Raw genomic sequence first — 19,682 nt, 5'->3', positions numbered from 1 at the left:
TGCGGACTTTCTTAAATTTATTTTGTCAACATTACGATCGTTAAAAACCGTTTATGGGTTCATTATTTTTCTCATGAAAAAAATATCATAATACGTTTTAAAACATCTACTTTGTTTTCAGAGCAATATTATTATTATGCAAAATACTAATATAATTGCGCTCAAAGTTGAAATCAAGTTTGAAATCAAGTGATTAATAAAATTTAATTTGCACTAACATAAATATTTTAAATGATTCTGGAATTTCTTTAAAATGTAAAAAAAATTGAAATTTGCTAAAAGGCCCATATTTAGATGAAAAAGTAAAAAGCCCATGCTGGAATCCCGCTTAGCCTCTGGGGCCACCACGCCTCTGTTGGGGTGGCCAAAATAATAAAATAAGTTGTCTCAGATAAAAACTAAACTCGCAAGGAAAAAAACTTTTTTCAATTTTCATGATGTTGTAAGCCCAGAAAATAGTTTCAATCACAATTTCCAACTTCCGCAAACTTGTAAAAAATATGGTATCCACCAAACTATTATTAAATAATGTGGAATAGAGTGTATTTTTAAGAAATTAAAAATTTAGCTGTGACTTTGCGATTATGTGATAAGTTTCTGTTTAAAGTTTGAGCTATCTGGATTATAGCAGATTTTAAACTTTTTGTTTTCTCAAGTAACAATTGATCAAAAGTCTACACTAGACATTGTATTCTATAATCATTTGAAAATAATAGTTTACTTTTGATAACTGACATTTAATTAGATAATTATTTGAAATAACTTTTAATTAAAATTTTGATTCAATTAAAATCATTAATTAAAGCCCGAAAAAAAGTGTATGATCAAAAAGATTTTTCTTTGTTCAGTGTGTTAACACATCAAAAATTATAAAGATTTACATCATATGTTTATTCAGCTGACATAAGGCAAAAATAAAATGACAGTTAAAAAAACCGCTGCAATAATAATTGACATAGATCTTAGCATATCTTTTTTTTTTTTTTTTTTTTTTTTCTTTTTTACATTTTTTCAATATTTATAAAATTACAAGTTAAGATATAATAATATAAACAATTACAAGTAAGGATTTTTACTATAAATAATAAAAAAAAAGAATGCGGAGACTCGTAGAAGACCTTAAGGTCTTGTCGTCGAGAACCGCTGCAAATTCGTTACAAATTTACGTGTTACATATTTTAAAATAAATAAAAAAAAAACTGTGTTTAACAATATTAGAAGAAAAACATAATTTAAATAAAAAATAGAAATTTTCAAATAAATTTCCTATTAAAAATATAAAAGTATATTATCAATAGACAAAATGATTTTCTTAAGTTTCCTTTTATAAGAGGTATAAGTCCATTCATGAGAAAAGTCAAAATGTTTCAAAACTATTTTATTCCAAAGAAAGGCTCCTCGGAAAGAAACACAAGATTTACCAAAATTTGTATGTGAAAATTGTAGTCGAATAGAATTATCATTTCGTAGATTGTACTTGTTTTTTTCTTTTATTGAGTATAGGTTATGAAAGGAAGAAGGGGAATCGTTGGTTTTACATTTATACATAAAACATAAAATATTATAAACGTTTAGCTGATATATATTTAAAATATTCATTTCAAGTAAGAGAGGTCTGGCATGAGTAAAGCGGTCTTTAAAGTTTATAAGACATGCAATGTGTTTCTGTTGACGATGAAGAGGTTCTAGTATACTTTTGTTCATACTACCCCAAGCAATGTTAGCGTAGTTAATATGGCAGTGAATAAAGGAATAATATAATTGAGTTAAAGTATGTTTATTTAAGAAACTTCTTGATTTATATAATATTCCTATAGTTCTAGCAATTTTGTTATTTAGGTTGTTAACGTGGTGTTTCCATTTAAGATTTTCATCAATATAAATGCCTAAAAATTTTGTAATTTTTGTTCGCTTTATTTCAATATTGTCAACAAAAATAAGTGGCGTAATACTTGGAATTAATTTTTTTTTGAATTTGGGTAAAAAAGCCTTCATTTAGTTTTTTCTATATTAATTGATAATTTGTTTGATTTGAACCAGTCAGAGATTTTAATAAGCTCAGTGTTCATATTTCTAAATAATGTTGTTAGATCATTGCTGGTTAAAAAAAGATTAGTGTCATCCGCAAACATAATTGTCATTAAGTTTGAGGCTTTGTAGAGATCATTGATGTATATCAGGAACAGCAATGGGCCTAGTATTGAGCCTTGTGGCACTCCACAAATTATATTTAATAAATTTGATGATAATGATGAGTCTATTTGAATAAACTGTTTACGATTAGTTAAATAGTTCTTTAGTAATAATAAAGTATTTCCAGTGATTCTATAATGTTCTAGTTTGTTATAAAGAATTTCATGATCTATAGTATCGAAAGCTTTCGATAGATCTATGAAAATACCTAATGTGTATTGCGATGTTTTAAATGAATCACCAATATTTCTTGTTAGTTGAAGTATTGCATGTTCTGCAGAATTATTTTTTTTAAATCCATATTGTTTATTACATAATATTTTGTTTTCTGATAAGTGGTTAAAAATTTTATTATATAATATTCTTTCTAGAATTTTTGAAAAAACTGGGAGAACTGATACTGGGCGATAATGACTGAAGTTTGTAAGTTCTCCTCCTTTGAAAATTGGGGTAACTCTAGCTATTTTGAGTTTGTCGGGAAATACTGCTTGGTTTATTGAGCACGAAAAAGATCCTAAAGAGAATATTTTTAATTATGTCATATGAACCAATAACAATATTCCCGTTTACACTGTCTGGACCAATTGCTTTATTAGTCTTAAGCATTTTGAAAGCAATCTCAAATTTATCAAAAGATACTTTAAATTTATTTAGAGAAGATATTTCAGGGGAAGTCAAATCTTTTTTTGAATTGATTGAATTATTAATTATGGGGATGTTTTTGGCTAAGTTTGGTCCAACTGATACAAAGAACTTGTTTATTTTGTTTGCTACTATGGTAGGGTTATAAAAAATGTCAGTATTTATTTTGATTGCCTTTGGCAAAGAGCATATTTTCATTTTATTGTTACAAGTGATTTCATTAACAAGTTGCCATTTTCGCTTATAGTCGTTTTTATATTTATCAAATAAGTCGCTGTAATAATTTCTTTTAAGGTTTTTTTTTTTTATTTTCAAATAGTTTGGTAAAGGTTTTATAGAGTGTTTTGCTTTCAATTGTTTTTGCTTTAAGGTATTTAATATATAGTTTTTGTTTTATTTTTGAGGATTTTCCAAGGTCTTTTGTTACCCTTGACGATTTTAAACTTTTTTTTGTTTTATTAATTTTACATTTTGGGAAGTTTACATCATAAACTTCATAAAAAACTTTAAAAAATGCATTATACATATTATTTGCCTCTGACAAATTACTTACTGAATTCCAGTTTATTAAAGATAATTGTTCCTTAAATGATAAAATATTTTTATCATTAATAAAGCGTTTGATAATGACCTGTTTTTCATCTGTATTAATATTTATAGATAAAAAAATAGGAAAATGACCCGAGGTATCACTTTTAATTATTCCTGTTTTTAGTAAATTATAAGATGTGTCAGTTGTTATGATATTGTCTATTAACGAGGCAGATGTTGCAGCTACCCTTGTTGGTCTATTTATTAAAGGAATTGCTCCATTTTCAAACAAGTCATTATAAAACTTTTAAATATTTTTATTTGAGTGATATTCAAAACAATCTAAATTCATATCACCAATTATGTAATTTAATTTCTTTTCTTGAAAACCTTTTTTTATTATATCAGTAATTAAAAAACTATTAAACTGTTCAATTACGCCTGGCTATAAATCTGGCCTAATATCTGGCTATAAATAAAAATTACAGGCATCTAAAATAAGATATCCATTTTATTCAACAGTTGAAAAAGCACTTAAGTTGTGTGATCCACAAGATAATCATTTGGAAGTTAGTGGTTTAAGTAGATTTTCAATCATTTATGAATCACACCACAAAAATTTTAAAAATGATGCTAAAAGAAATAATGTACTATTTGGACATCAACTAGTAACAAACTAAGTGAAAATATGTTGGTATTAAACAGTTGGGGTACACTTTAAAAAAAATACCTGTAATATTTTAAAAAAATATAACGCTAGATTTTGTGTTATATAACAGGTGATTACTGCAATGTTCAATGTATAATTTGCATGAAAAAAACATAACCGCAAAGACCATTATGTTTTCTCTCATACCAATTATACATTGAACATAATGGGTAATTTCCATTATGTTCAACATATAAGCAACATATAAAATTATCCTTTGAAACATAAAACAAACAAACATAAAATAATAAAATAACAAAATACAACCTAAAAACATTTACATTATATTACTAAAAAATATGTATTAAACTATAACATTATATTAAAATCTAATATAATTAATGTCATATTATAAATACAAATTTTCAGAACACATGTATTGTAATAACTTTTATCAATCCAATGAAAACTTAATATACCAATGTATTTCCAACAAAAAAAATACTGTTTACAATACAGTAAAAAATTTATAATACTATTTTAAGGAAGAAACAATGCAAATAGTATAAAACAAACATCAAAAGAGAAAAAACACACACACACACACACATATATATATATATATATATATATATATATATATATATATATATATATATATATATATATACATATACGTGCAGTGTTGTCACATTATTATTAATCTTTATTAACTTTATGTGTGCATTATACACACATAAAATTAATAAAGATTAATAATAATAATAAAAAATATAATACACTGTACAATATTAGACTAATAAAGATGGATAATAATATGGCTACATTATTAAACAATGTTAAATGGAAGCCAATAAATTATATTAGCCACAATCCATATTAAAAGTATGAGCCTCAGTAACTAAAAAGATAATAAATATATACTAATAAACAGTGTTAATATAAAAGTTGTTTAAGCGCTCTTATTGCTTTTAAAAAATATCTTACATACATATAACACAATTTGAAAAAAATCCCGCCATTTTAACAACACCTTTGAGGCTCAGTGTGTCAAATTAACAAAATGGCTCATAGTGGACCAACTTGATGCTCTTAGTGTAAGATTTTGCAGGCTAATTTTGAACTTCATTTAATCAAAAAAACTGCCGTAGTTGTTTTAGACTAACAACGTCAAATAGAAAATGAAATTTTGGATTTGTGAATCCAGTGAATATGGAAAATTTATGAACAAGTTTATGGAAAGTTTGTTATTTTTGATTTCAATTTTATTTTGTGCATAGTTGACGGAAAAGTTTTAGCAACTATAACAAACACATTGTCAATGTGTTGTCATTTTCAAATACTATTGTAGTTGCAGAGCTACACCAACTGCAATAAGGATGTGTTTGAAGAATTTTCTAAGTAGATTTACAGCAAAAAAGGTATACTTATCTATGAAATACCTCCATTACATGCTTGGATAAGATTTCTAAAGCGTCTTTTACATATTTCATTCTGGCTCAAATTCAAAAACGGAGAGTAAGCAAAGAATTTAAGATAACATATGGCAACAAAAAGAAATTCATAAATGTTCAAGTGGAAGCATCTCAGAGTTGATTTCTCTGCAGTTAGTGGAGCAGGGCCATCTTTAACCAAAAATACTTGCAGAAAAGCATTCTCTGACCCAAAAGAATGAAGTATAAGAGATTGATTAAAATGTTCAAAAATGTCTTAATTGCAATTTAAAGCTGTCAGCAAATACTAAATCCAAAGTTATTTGAGCAAGACTGCAAAACAATATATCGTCAATATTTAGATTTGTATGATTAGAATAACATGCTGTCAACAGTTCACAAAGTTCTTGCACATGGAGCAGAAATAATGATAAACTCACCAGTTCCCTTAGGAGTTGTAGACAAGGAATCATCGAAACCAACAGAAATTATTAATTTAAAAGATGAAATAATGAATGATTTAGAAGTTACTAATAAAGATTATTTGAAAGATGAAAACATTGACGTGTGAAATAAATGTGGCAATATTAAAATTAAAAATTTTCAAAAATTATTACTTTAGCAGATATTTTTTTAAAGTAAGTTTTCCTTTGCGTTCTAATGCAAAAGATATTTTTGAATATTTTACAAACAAGCTTGTAACCTTTCATAGAAATATTAGTGTTCTCTAAAGTATTAACAGCCTACTACACAGTTTCATAATTATTTTTAAAAGTAACCTGCTCCAACAAAATAATACAATTAATAATAAATAATATAATCAGTGGTGTGGCTAGTAGTTCTGAGTCCTTCCTTAAAAAAATAGTCATCTATAAACCCAGCAAAATGTCAGTCATTACGTTTTTTGCCTGTAAAAGGCAAACAGTCCATGAAAGTCCTTTTCAGGACGCATAGATGCTGGAAAGTTAATAACCAGGGTGTTGAAATCCCATCTATGATATACAAAAGTGTTGGAAAATATCTTGGGGTAATGATTGACTCAGCAGGTTAGATTGCTCTTCCAATTGAAGAATGGAAGCTTTGGGTAACAAATGGGCTATATTAATAATCAGGGCCCAAGAAATCTAAAAAGCTTTCCTTTATTAAGTATTACTAAAAAAAAAAAAAGGATCATAGCACTAACCAGGTGTTAGATCTAAATAAGTTAATAAATTGTATGTTTAAATGATGATAAAAAAATAAAATAAAAAAGTTAATAAAAAATAAAATAAAAAGTTATTAATTTCTTTAAAACTGTTATTGGACACCCATTTGTATGAAATTACAACATAATGCAATGATTGTGTATGTTATATGGTTCTCATAACACCAAAACTTGAAATCATGGTTTGAAATCCATCAGAGATATTATAATTTAGATACTTTGTGCAGAAAGTTTATTTTGACTATTATTTAATGATAGATATCACCTCTTAAAAATGAAGCATTTAACAAACTTTTAATTATCAAAGTGATAATTGATCACACTAAATTTTATATTTATTTTATATTATATACTTATAATGAGCCTATCTGGAATTTTAGTTAATTTTTTTGAGCTTAGAGAATTTACTCAGCATATCCCTATCACGTACTTATTGTTTATGCCCAAATTTTTGGCGCACGGAAATGAAAAAAGTATTTCATTTCCGTGCGCCAAAAATTTGTTTTCAATCATGCCTATGCCTGCCTAAAACCATGAAGACTGCAGAAAATCTGTTTACTTAATCTGTATGAAAAAAGCAGACAGACTATTGACAGAATCTTACCAGAAAAAAATTAACAAGATTATCTCAAATATTGTAAACTTCAGTGATGATCGTTTGCCTTCTGGAATTTGTATGACTTGTCGATCAAAGATCAATCACCTAAGTGATAAAAATTTTACAGGCCTGTTAAATTTGGATTCCATCGTTGTAAAAACCATCACAAGGCAAACAGCACAGTGTGATTGTTTGATCTGCAAAACTGCCAAAACCAATGGAAAAGAGAAGACCAAGCTAGTCCACAAACTCCTACAGCTGAAAAAAGGTTCTTATCTGTGCTTGCTTGTAGACATCCTCATAATTGTACACAAGGAAAGATTGCATCCTCTGTGATTGCAGGTAAAGATCCATCACCAGGAGAGACCAGCCAACTACAAGAAATGTCATTGGCTTTAAGAAAAGGTAAATGTACAATAATATTTTTCCCAAATAATATTTTAATTTAATTTTAATTTATGTCATTTTTAGGATCATCAGCTGCACAGCAACTTTTTCCTGGTCCTTTGAGTGTTCAAAATACGGTTTTAATCCAAGAGAATACAGGGTTTAAAATACTGGAATGAGGAAACTTAAATCTGCTCTCAATCAGATTAGCCCAGTAAAGCTAGTTGAAATCAACTTTTAGCAAAAGCTTGCTGACGGTGGCAAGACATTGAGAGCCAACACCAATGTTGGTGTGAAATTGAGTCTTTAAAACTCATTGCATGTGGAGAAGCATTGGACGGCAATACCAGAGTTTTGTCAAATCTGGAGGTGATTTGAAAAACATCAAAGCTTTCTACAATGATGTTCATCCACCTTTGCTATCTTTTCCTAAACAAACAGTTATTTTGGAAGTATTTCCTCCCATGGAATTTCATTTACTTCTTGGTGTGGTCAATCACATTGTAAAAAGCCTGGTACAGAAATGGCCAAAGACCATGGATTGGCTTTAGTCATTCACATCTCTCTTAGCCTTACCATAGTGGCCACTACAATGGCAATGATTGCATGAAGTTGCTCAACAAGGTAAATGAGCTGAAATTCCTTGCTGAAGATGAAGGTCATCCAGAAGCCCTGGATTTCTGCCATGCAGACCAAGATGCAAAAAATTCGAAGAAGACAAATCTGATAAATGTTGTATTATTAGAATTATTCATTGAGAAGTTTTATTATAACCAATATGTTTGTTAATAAGTAAAAAGAGTAATAAAATAATTCAGGAATTCTGTGTATTTAAATTTTTTGGGGTAAAATAATTTAATTTTTGGGGGAAAAGTCATAATTTGTTGTAACTTGAGATAAATATCAGCTGTAGAAAAATAATAACTCTATTGGATTTCAATGCAACATTTTGATATAATTCACGATGGATACTTTATGGTACACAGTACCACCACTCCAAAGGATTTCAAATATTCAGGATGTGAAAGTTGCAAGCAACCACTATTAAGTTGGGAGTTACTAGATAACAACAAATATAGTTAAAGAATAAGGAAACAGTTGACAGTAGACTTAAAAACTTGTAGGTTGTATGAGTCAGGAAAACACGATGATGGGAGAGAATTCCAAAGGGTTGAAGTGTGGGGAAAAAAACTAGATAAATCCTAGTTTTTAGAGCATGCAGGGACAGATACAGTAAAAGAATGAGATTTTGCTGCATAAAGAGTCAAGCAAAACTGAGTTTTGGATGATGGAACTAGAGTTGATAGCTTCCTTGAGCAGTGACCATGATAGTATTTGTAGAAAAGAGAAAGAGATATAACTTTATGATGATGGGGGAGAGGATCAAGCTTGGTAGAGAGAGCAGTGGTCAGTGGTGTTAGAGCCAAGTCATTCAGTGATGAGCATTCAAGTCTCCAATAAACACAACATTGGCAGAGAGGTAAAGAAAAAAGACATGGTTAATTTAATCATAATTTAATCATTCTCCTTCTCATAACTGCATCTAAAGATGCAGTTATGAGAAGGAGAATGATAAAAAACAAAGAGAAAGGAGAGTAAAAAGGTGCTTAGTAAAAGTACATAAAAGAATGGTCAATGCATTTAAATCTGATTTCATAAAAAATAGTTGAATTGATGCATAAGTATACCCCGAGCCAAGTATGTGACTATTGGAGTCTTTGCAAATCAAGCGATAGTAACCATCAATACTGAGATCTAAAAGGAGCAGCCGAATTTAAATTAGTCTCACAAAGAGCAAGTCAGGTGAATTTTGCAAGAGGCAAGGTCTCAACCATTAAACTGAGGTTCAGAGCTGTACCCTCATTAGGAGATAACAGGAAGAGTTGCACAGCCACTATCAAGAAGGCACATACAAAAATCTATGAGTAGAGTCAAGAAGATGCACCATTCATCATCCTAAGCAGGAAACAATGTAACACAGGTTTATATTTACGCTAGCCTAATAGATAAAGAAGGGGTTTGAAGCTGATCAATAGAATTACTTTGTTTACCTCTAAAAATGTATTTATACATATATATATATATATATATATATATATATATATATATATATATATATATATATATATATATATATATATATATATATATATATATATATATATATATATACACATGTATGTATATATATATATACATGTATGTATATATATATATATACATGTATGTATATATATGTGTATATATATACATATAACCCTCGGAATTAGAAAAAATGAGGTCAGCAATAATTTGCCGACCTCAATCTTTTAGAGGACGGCATCAGTTTGGCAAAAATAATTTGATACAAAGGTCTTACCATAAAACATAGAAATGAGGTCGGCAATATTTTGCCAACCTCAAACACATTTAGGTTGGCAGTTAGGTCAGCATTGCCAAATGACAACCCTGATTCCGAGGGTTGTATATATACATATATATGTATATCCATATGTATATATATACATATACAACTTTAAATGCGTTTAGTTAAGCAATGTGATATCACACTGAAATAGCTGCTGCCAGGGGCTTTACTACATACATTGATAATCTTATAGCATGCAGCCACAAAGGAGTGCTTTTACATCGACTGAGGGTTTGGCATGGGGCAGCAATCTTTTGTTTCATTATTCTTCTTTTTTTTTTCTCTTTTTCTGAAAAAGCTGTATGATATAAATATAAGCAAAACTAGTAAGCGTTTGCTGATCTATATATGTATATATAAATTTTATTTAAACAATACAATTTTATTACCAATAATATTTATTAAAAGGTTAATTACCTTAAAAGTATTTCAGGAAATTTATTTGTAATATTTTTCAATATATTACTGGAAGTCCAATTAACATTTTCCAATGATAAAATTTCAAAAAGTAAAGAAATAAAATTGATTGGTGCAAAATTAATCAGATTTTGTTTATCATAAAAGATTAGCAATCGTGACAAACCCCAGAAAAAAATCTCCTCATGGTCTTTGACTGATGTAATCTGCCTTTCTAGAACTGTGAACAAACCCTAAATTTAGAAAAATTTATATATATATATTTATATATATATATATATATATATATATATATATATATATATATATATATATATATATATATATATATATATATATATATATATATATATATATATATATATATATATATATATTTATATATATATATATATATATATATATAAATATATATATATATATATATATATATATATATATATATATATTTATATCCAGATATATAGATATGATGATATATATATATATATATATATATATATATATATATATATATATATATATATATAATATATATATATATATATATCATCATAAATAACTTATTTTTTATGTCCAGATTGGAAGTTAAATGAAATTTTTTTTTAAATATATATTTGAGTAAGATAAATTTTAGAGAGTTCCTAAATTAGTAGCAACCATTTAAGAGTTCTTGAAGACCCGAGATATTCCCCATTTTTTCTCTTACCAAATTAAGAAATTATTGAAAAAGCAAAAAGACTCTGGCTTTAACATTTTTTTACTTCATACAATAATGATGACAGTATGATGTTACAGAAATTTAATCTGACGCTCAGCAAACAGTTGAATAGGCTCTCAATGCTCAGAAAATACAACTTCTCATTTCCCCTCAAACATCAAATGACTTCAAACTTTGTACCAAAGCATAGAAAACCACCAACAAAGAAAAAAAATCCTATGTGAGATAACAAATCTAACCCACTGATCCTAATGATTTGACACCCAAAGAATTAAATAGCTATGTTAGGACTAGATTCAAATCAGAAAAGTTATGCCAATTAAATGCATTAAAATTAATCAGGCCAACATCAATTCGATGTGAGCAAAATTATGTAAAATAGCTAATAATAAAAAATCACAAAACACAAACTATTCTGAAAATTTTAGGTTATTTCTATAGTTTTTAACTCTTTTGAAAAACCTAGGTTTTTCTCAGTTTTTGTATGAGATCTTGCTTCAGAAATTAGAGTCTAGTATGGAACAAGAACCAAGACAAAAAAAATTTATTCTATTTGTTATAATCTTTTGCAAAATCATTTTCAGCCCTCTTTGTCTTGGAAAAGAATGGGTCAACCTGGAACATTTGTCTCTGGACAAAATAAACCAGAAAGTGTTTTTGAATGTCATCTTTGGTGAGGGTTTTATTGTATTTCTAGAGCATTCGAAAACTTTTCAAAGCCATGAAGTCTGTGCTACACACTTTTTGCATCTTTAGTGCTGTTTTAAATACTAAAAGCTGGAGATAGGCTGTAATAACTCTTACAACTCTGTGTTTTGAGAAGACTCAATAAATATCAAGTAAATGTAGTGTAGGCTGCATAATTATATAATTTGAATACTCTTTGAGAAATCTAAGCATAGTGACATCATTCAAGGGTGCAGGTGAAGCCTATTGAACCTTGTGCTAGACACAAATCTTAGGTTATACATGTTTTCACCCTATTCTACTTGAACAGCTGATACTTATTGTACAACTTCTTCAGTTTATTTGCACCAGAATCTTTTGAGTTGGAAAAAAAGATAATGCAGCATACAGCTGCCTTTATGTACCCAACCTTGCTAAAGAAATTTGATTTGTGGCCTTGCCATCAATTAATTCTCAAAAAGATATAATTAAGTTATCAAAAAGATATCTCAATAATAAAAAAAACAAAACATTTTTGCCTCATTTTTCTTTATTTTTACATAAAAAATCAATTTTTAAATTAAGGTTAAAGTTTAACATAGAAAATTAATAAAATATGGATCGGAATAAAGTTACCATTTTATTTAAACAGTATAAATTGATCATTTTAAAATTATGTGATTTTGATTGAGAATTTAAAATTAAAAAAAATTCTTTTTTTCATTTAGAAAAATATACTAAAAACTACTAAAATGAAAATAAAATTTTATAATTGTATAAAAAATATATATCTTTATTACATTTAATACACAGTTAAAAAATTTTTTGAATCAATTTGCATATTATCAAAATTGACAAAATAAAAACTGCTGCTCTAGCCAAAATCTTCACTTAATGCATGAATATTTGTCTCTAAAATTTAGTTCATATATGTATACTTTGCTGCATATAACCTTTGCATATAAGAGTTGATTTGACCAAATGGAACTGTAATTACCTATTATTTTCTCATTATTGTCTTTATGTGATTTTTAATTTGTTTTTATATTCACTCCGAATAATTAAAATTAAAATCTTAAAAATGGAAAAATATAAAATCTTACTTGGATATGCTTTTCATCTATCTTTTTCCATTCAATTTGTTGATTTTTAGTCATGGAATATGCACCATAAAAACCAGTCTCCAAACTTCTAATGAACATTGAAGTTTCAATGTTACTATAATTTTGCTTCTCCAAATAAATAATATACTGGTTAAAAATAGTAACATAAATTTCTTTCGTAGGATAGCTATTTTGAAAAAACAAGCCTTTCAAAGTGTAATAATATGATTGATTTTCTTTTTCCTTCGGTGGCAAAAAAATGTCATCAACTTGAAAAAACTTTAAATCTAAATATAAAAAACATAACTTATATTTAAATATCTGCAAAAAAAAAAAAAAAAAAAAAAAAAAAAGGAATGCCTTTTACAGCATTACATTGTAAAAAATGTCTTAAAATAATATAATAATATCTGTATTAAAATCACATGAGTACTTTAGTAAAGCAACTTAAAGAAAAAACAACACAATCTGTGCGTTTAAACCCCTTTTTCATTTTTTGCATGGCTGAAAAACGAATGGCAGTATAAAATATTATTCAATAAACTACATATATACAACTAAAAACAAAAAAACAAATAAAAGGTATAAATAACAAAAAATAATATTGGAAGCAAATATTGAACGAAAGCATTTAACTTGTTCATTAAGCACCAACATAAATTTTAGATATGTAAGTTTAGTCAAAGTTTCTGTTATGTAAAAAATCAAACCAAAATGAGTGTATAACAAAGAAATATATGAGTTATTTTTTCTTGAATAATTATTTTACTTAGATTAATTAAGTTTTGAACGAAACTGACTGTTTAAAAATTATATTGATACTTAGAAATTATTAAACAATGTTTGCTAAGAGATTCTATAGCAATATTTGCAATTGATGATATGTGCACTAATTAATCGCACTAACTAATAACATCAAGAGACAAGTTTTAACAGGTGTTTCTGGTAAGAGGTTATTGGTTTCTTGAATTCAGTTAGGTCCATCAGATTTTATTTTAACCTTCACACAAAAAGCATTTTAAGTTTGCTGTAAGATTCTTAATGATCAAATATTAAAGTCAAAATTTTTTGATAGTTTTGGTGTTAATCTGAAAATCTTTACTTCTCCCAGGTCAACTATATTTCATAGCCATCTATTTGTATTTAAGACAAAGATTGTTTAATAGTTTGTTGATAAACATTAATCGAAAAGTTAGAATATATAAAGATAAAATGGCGGGGTATTAAACATAAACCAATCATAATCTGTTTTATGTATCCTATTAAAACATAAGGTTTAGAAAACATTTTTTTAATTTTAAGTATATAAATTTTAGTTTAAGTTAAAGTTTTAACTTAAAACTTTTAGTTTAAGTTAAGACTTAGGGTCTCTTAAGTCTAGTCCCAGTAAATAATTCTCTGTAAATAGTTACATAAGCTTAAATAATTACATAAGTTACAAACATGTTTTCTGAATTTTTGGAATCACATTTATAAAGAAATTTTGGTTAAAACTGACTGTAAAACTAAATATAAAACTTATGGGAACAATCTATAAGAAACCTCAATAAAGTAATAACTTGAAAAAATTAAACACAGTTAACAACAGTAACAGTTTGCTTTTATTTTTGTTTAAAGAAACATAATATTTAAACAGTGAACATTAATGATAACAAACCTTTATCAAGAACATCTAAGAAATCTTTACTAATAACCAATAAGCGATTTGTTAAATGATCAGATTGTGGAGCATATTCAAGATTTTCGTAGATTTTCATTTTCTTTTTAGAAATAAAATATTTATACTCTACAGCTTTTGTTTTTCTAAATACTTCCTTTGAACAAATCAGATCACCTTGGTAAAGATAACCAAATAAATTTTCACTAAAGTAGAAACTATAATTTATTATAAATATTATATTTATTTATAAAAGTTATCTAAAGAAAAACAAATAAATACAAAAATCACAAATTGTTAGAAAATATTTTGTTGTCTTTTTTTTTTTTTTTTTTTAATTTATAATTAACTATAACTATAACAAATTTAAAATTAGTTTAAATAAATGATTTTGTTTGTATTATCATGAAACTAATTTATTCTAGTATTTAACATAAAAAGTAAAATTGAAAAAAGTTTTCGTCTCAATAAAAAGTTATGGATAATAAAAAATACAAAACAATGTATTAACGTTTTTTTTTTATTTATTTAACATATTTATTTTGCGGTCAATTAAATAGCTTAAAACTAAATGCTTAAAATTATAGCAACAGCAATTACAACAACATTAATATATATACTTGATACCTTTGACATTTCATACAAACAGCAGGTTTTTCCCAACTACCAAGATCTTCATGACCAAACATTATATAAAGATTATCTATTTGTTTTTGTGCCCATATATAAAAGCTTACTATAATCTTGTTATGATCTGGTACTTCAACGTTGAACAGCTGACCATCAAAACTAAATATTTTTTTGAACAATCAAATAACATTTTGCTCAATATATCTAAAATATTAGTAATGAAATAAAAATCAAAAAAAGTTTACACTTGGTCTGCATTTTGATTGGTCTGCTCTTGATTTCTTTGGGGTTTTTTATCTTCAGCGTAGTGATGTTGACTTTAAAAGCAAAAAAGATGTAATTTTGTCAAATGGCATAATAAGTATTTTTATTATTAATAACTTTTTTTTTCATAATTAATAACATACTTTACTGAAGTATTCAAAAAAAGTATAACATTGAAGTCTATTGAGATTTGTAATGGTTTTCAAGTAAAACTTGTTAAAATTTTAAAAAAAGGCATTTTAATATAAAACTAAGAAAACATAACAAATAAGTACTTACTATCCTACGTTTTTGTTACTATTCCGGTCATGAGAAATTAACTTGTCATTTTTATCTTTTGTTTTATTATTCTGATGCTGTAGTTTTGCAGTGTTATTCTGGTTTGGAGTAGCATTTTTTTTAACAGCATCTGAATAAGAATTCTTACTGTGGTCAGAGTTTTCATTTGAAGCATTTTCTTGCTCATACGTTGAATTAATCTAAGTTGAAATCAAGGTAAATATGATAAGGACACTTTTTCTATTAACAATTTAATGCAAAGAATTTTTTTGTAACTTGAAATCTTATAAAGTTTAAATTTAGTATACTCAACTAAAAATATAACATCATGAACAAAATATCATTATCTATAACATTTACTAAAATGTTTTCACTAAATGTTTAAATGTCATCACCAGGGACTAATGCTATAAACAAACAAACAAAAAAATGTTTTTTTGCATAAAAAGGAAAAAAAAAAATCCATAACTATGAACATACAAAAAAAATCCATTTTTGAAATAAAAACTTTGCTAAATAATTGATAATAATAATTGATAATAATAATGCTATAAATAATTAAGGAATCATTTTTTCAGATAAAAAATTTTTGTTGCTGTTATTTTAATAAAATCACTTATAAACAAATTAATTCTAAAATACATTTAATCGTTTAATCAGTCCTGGTTGTGTGTTGAAAGCAATGTATGAGTGCATTTAATTTTCTCTAAACTTTTAATAGCAATTTTAGTCAATTAAATTTATTGTAATGTTCGACATAAAGAATTGTATAAACAGTGACAAAATATGTTCACATTTATTTCAAAATATATTTTCATTTATTTCATGTCAAAAAGTCAAAAATTAAAAATATCAAACAGTTACATATTAGAGAGTTATTTATATTAGAGAGTTATTTAGAGGGTTATTTATGAAGTGCTACAATACTAAAGTTTGCTAAAAGTTTAGTATTGTAAAAAACAGGCGTAGTTGGTAAAACGATTAAACAATTTTATAAATACATATTTTGAATAAACTGTTACTACAAAATTTATTATGCATGCTTTATGACATTATATTTATGCGTGTGTGCGTATATATATATATATAATATATATATATATATATATATATATATATATAGAATATATATATAGAATATATATATATATATATATATATATATATATATATATATATATATATATATATATACATATATATATACAACCTGTAGATGTTGTCCGAAAGTTTTTTCGATATTTTGTTGACAAAAAGTAAAAATTAAAATGCAAGACCGGAATTATTTTTTTTTATTAATTGATAGACTGCCTGCCCCAACCAAACCCTCAGTCGATGTAGCAACACTCCCTTGCGGATCAGGCTAAAAGATAGTAGATGTAGCAGCACTACCTTGCGGGTCAGGCAATTTTTGTCAGTCGATGTAGCAGCACTCCCTTGCGAGTCAGGCTATTTGTCAGTCGATGTAGCAGCACTCCCTTGCGAGTCAGGCTATAAGATAGTCGATGTAGCAACACTCCGCGCATGATTTACAGTAAAAAAATAAAAAAATAAAAACATTTTATTAAAAAAATTAAAAATAAAAACATTTTATTAAAAAAAATAAAAATAAAAACATTGTTTATATTGTTAAAAACATTCAGAATGTTTTTAAAACATTCTGGTCAATTAAATTTGCGTTTTTGTGGTTTTTTTAAAAAACGATTTATTTGTAATTAAATTAATGGTTTTTACTTTCGTCCGGCACGCAAATGTTGGACGAAAGTCAAAAGTAATTAAAAGTGACGTATGTGTTGGCGTAAGAATCACGACAACAAACTATAGATCTATATATATATATATATATATATATATATATATATATATATATATATATATATATTTATATACAGTACCTGCTCAAATAATTAGACTTAAGACAAAAATTTTCAAATTTCACAACTTTTTCGGATTTTCTTTGATAGGTAGAAGTTATTGCTGTATACTTTTGTTGTTTAATTTAACTTCTTATCATTAATTTTTTGTTTTAGATTAGGAAAATTTTTGAAATATATACTTTAAAAAAATATTTTCAACTTCATAAAAAGTATGGTAAATTTTATTAATATAAAATCAAAAACTTTCAGTTGATTTTCTTTGTCAAAACTCTAATTATGTAATTTTTAGAGGCCTATATTATTGTAGGTTGTCTTTATAACTTAATGCAATTTCAGTTGTTTTTAAGTATTTTTTTTAATCATGCAGTCATATAATAACTTATTGAGTGTTGCGCTTGTTTTAGGATTAATAATGGGTAAAACAAGTGATGGTTCCCCACATAAAGTAGCTAAAGCAGCTGTTTTTCTGCAAGAAACAGATGGTACTCAAAGGAGTATTGCAAAAATAGTCAAAGTCTCGCAAGCTACAGTCAGAAGAATAAGTTTCAAACTCAAAATAGGGGTAAAATTAGAACCACAGAGAAAAGGTCGCTGTGATCGAAAGAGAATAATAACTGATAGAGATGACAAAAAAAATTTAAAAAGTTGTTGAACAAAATCGCAATAAATAAAACTGGAAAGTGTTTTGAAAGATCAAGTCATCAACATTTCACTTAGATCTTTAAGAAGGAGAAGATACGAGTTAGAATTAAGTGTTAACCACTGAAGAAGCTGAAACTTGATTGCCTGCAATGATTAAAAAATATCTTGCTTGGGCAAAGTCAGTGTAGACATAATAACAAGTAAACAGAAGCTCACAAACAACTGATTGAAGTATGGTGTCGAGATCCAGATGTTAAAGAATTAACCTCAAAGTGCATAAATAGTATGTCAAGGCATATCAAAGCTCTTTTAAAGTCGAAATGACTCACCACAAAGTACTAAGTTTGATAACATGCTTTGTATATATCAATATATAGATTATTGTATATATTATTTGTATATATATTATTTGCATATATCAATATTTAGATTACAAAAAAATTAAGTTTTGATTGCTTCTTGTGCATTTTTTAAAAACAAAAAAGACAAAAGGTTGAAAATTGAATTATTGAATATATATATATATATATATATATATATATATATATATATATATATATATATATATATATATACAGTATTTACTTGAGTTTTTTTGTTTGTTTTTTTATCATCATAAATGTTACCCTTTAGGATCAATGTGTTTTGATAGCTCCGCACTTACCAGTCTCGGTTCTACTGCAACAAAAACTGCAGAACCTAAGATTGATAAATTAGATGAGAAAGCTACAAGTGTCGATGCTAAATCAAATAATGTCAAGCGAGCTTGTGATGATGTAAATTTCAGTTTATTTTTATTCTTTCATAAATCTTTTTAAAATTTGTAAGAAAAAGATTATTTTTGGAGAATTGATCAGTTTGAGAGTTTTATAAATTTAATTTTGTTTTATAGTTAGCATAATATTAATACTAATACTGATATACTAAAATAATAATAATATTTTTTGTTTTTGATAATAACTATTATTTATTTATGATATGAAGGGGTCAAATTTATCCAAAGTTCTAAGGTAAAGCTTTTAAACTTCAAAAAATTATTTCTGATTTATAGATGGATAAAGAAGCAAAGCGTGTTGAAAATGATGCTAAAACTACAACGACAGCCAAATTAAAGAAACTCATACGCTGAGTAAGCAGAGCTGGGATTATTGACCGTAGTAGCAGGATTGCAGGTTCAAATCCCGGCTCCGCTTACTCAGCGTATGAGTAGTACTTCAGTACGAAGGGAACTCGTCTCGATTAGCTCTGCTATTACGATGTTTCCTTCTCGACTAGTAAATAAATAATCTAGTCGAGTAAATGAAAATTATCATTTTTTATCGTTTTTTTTAGAGAAGCGATCCAATGTTCCTACTGAAAAAGAAACACGTCTTCATAAATTA

The 19,682-nt window shown here is 26.7% G+C and overlaps 1 protein-coding gene across 3 annotated transcripts in view; it reads right to left on the bottom strand.

The window, feature by feature from the left end:
- The window catches only part of LOC136092367 (E3 ubiquitin-protein ligase rnf213-alpha-like), a 237,700-nt gene that overhangs the window by 169,237 nt on the left and 48,781 nt on the right, over positions 1-19,682 (bottom strand). For all 3 annotated transcript variants that reach the window (XM_065820440.1, XM_065820441.1, XM_065820442.1), the window contains exons 12-17: positions 15,782-15,981; positions 15,484-15,555; positions 15,236-15,397; positions 14,609-14,814; positions 12,952-13,238; positions 10,462-10,694 (exon numbers count right to left, since the gene is read on the bottom strand). In XM_065820440.1, the coding sequence (XP_065676512.1) occupies positions 10,462-10,694; positions 12,952-13,238; positions 14,609-14,814; positions 15,236-15,397; positions 15,484-15,555; positions 15,782-15,981 (1,160 nt within the window). The remainder of the gene's footprint in view (positions 1-10,461; positions 10,695-12,951; positions 13,239-14,608; positions 14,815-15,235; positions 15,398-15,483; positions 15,556-15,781; positions 15,982-19,682) is intronic.

This window comes from Hydra vulgaris, chromosome 15, assembly GCF_038396675.1.
Source record: "Hydra vulgaris chromosome 15, alternate assembly HydraT2T_AEP".
NCBI lineage: Eukaryota > Metazoa > Cnidaria > Hydrozoa > Anthoathecata > Hydridae > Hydra > Hydra vulgaris.
The sequence above is the reverse complement of the archived record's forward strand: the minus strand, read 5'-3'. Positions and strand labels throughout refer to the sequence as shown.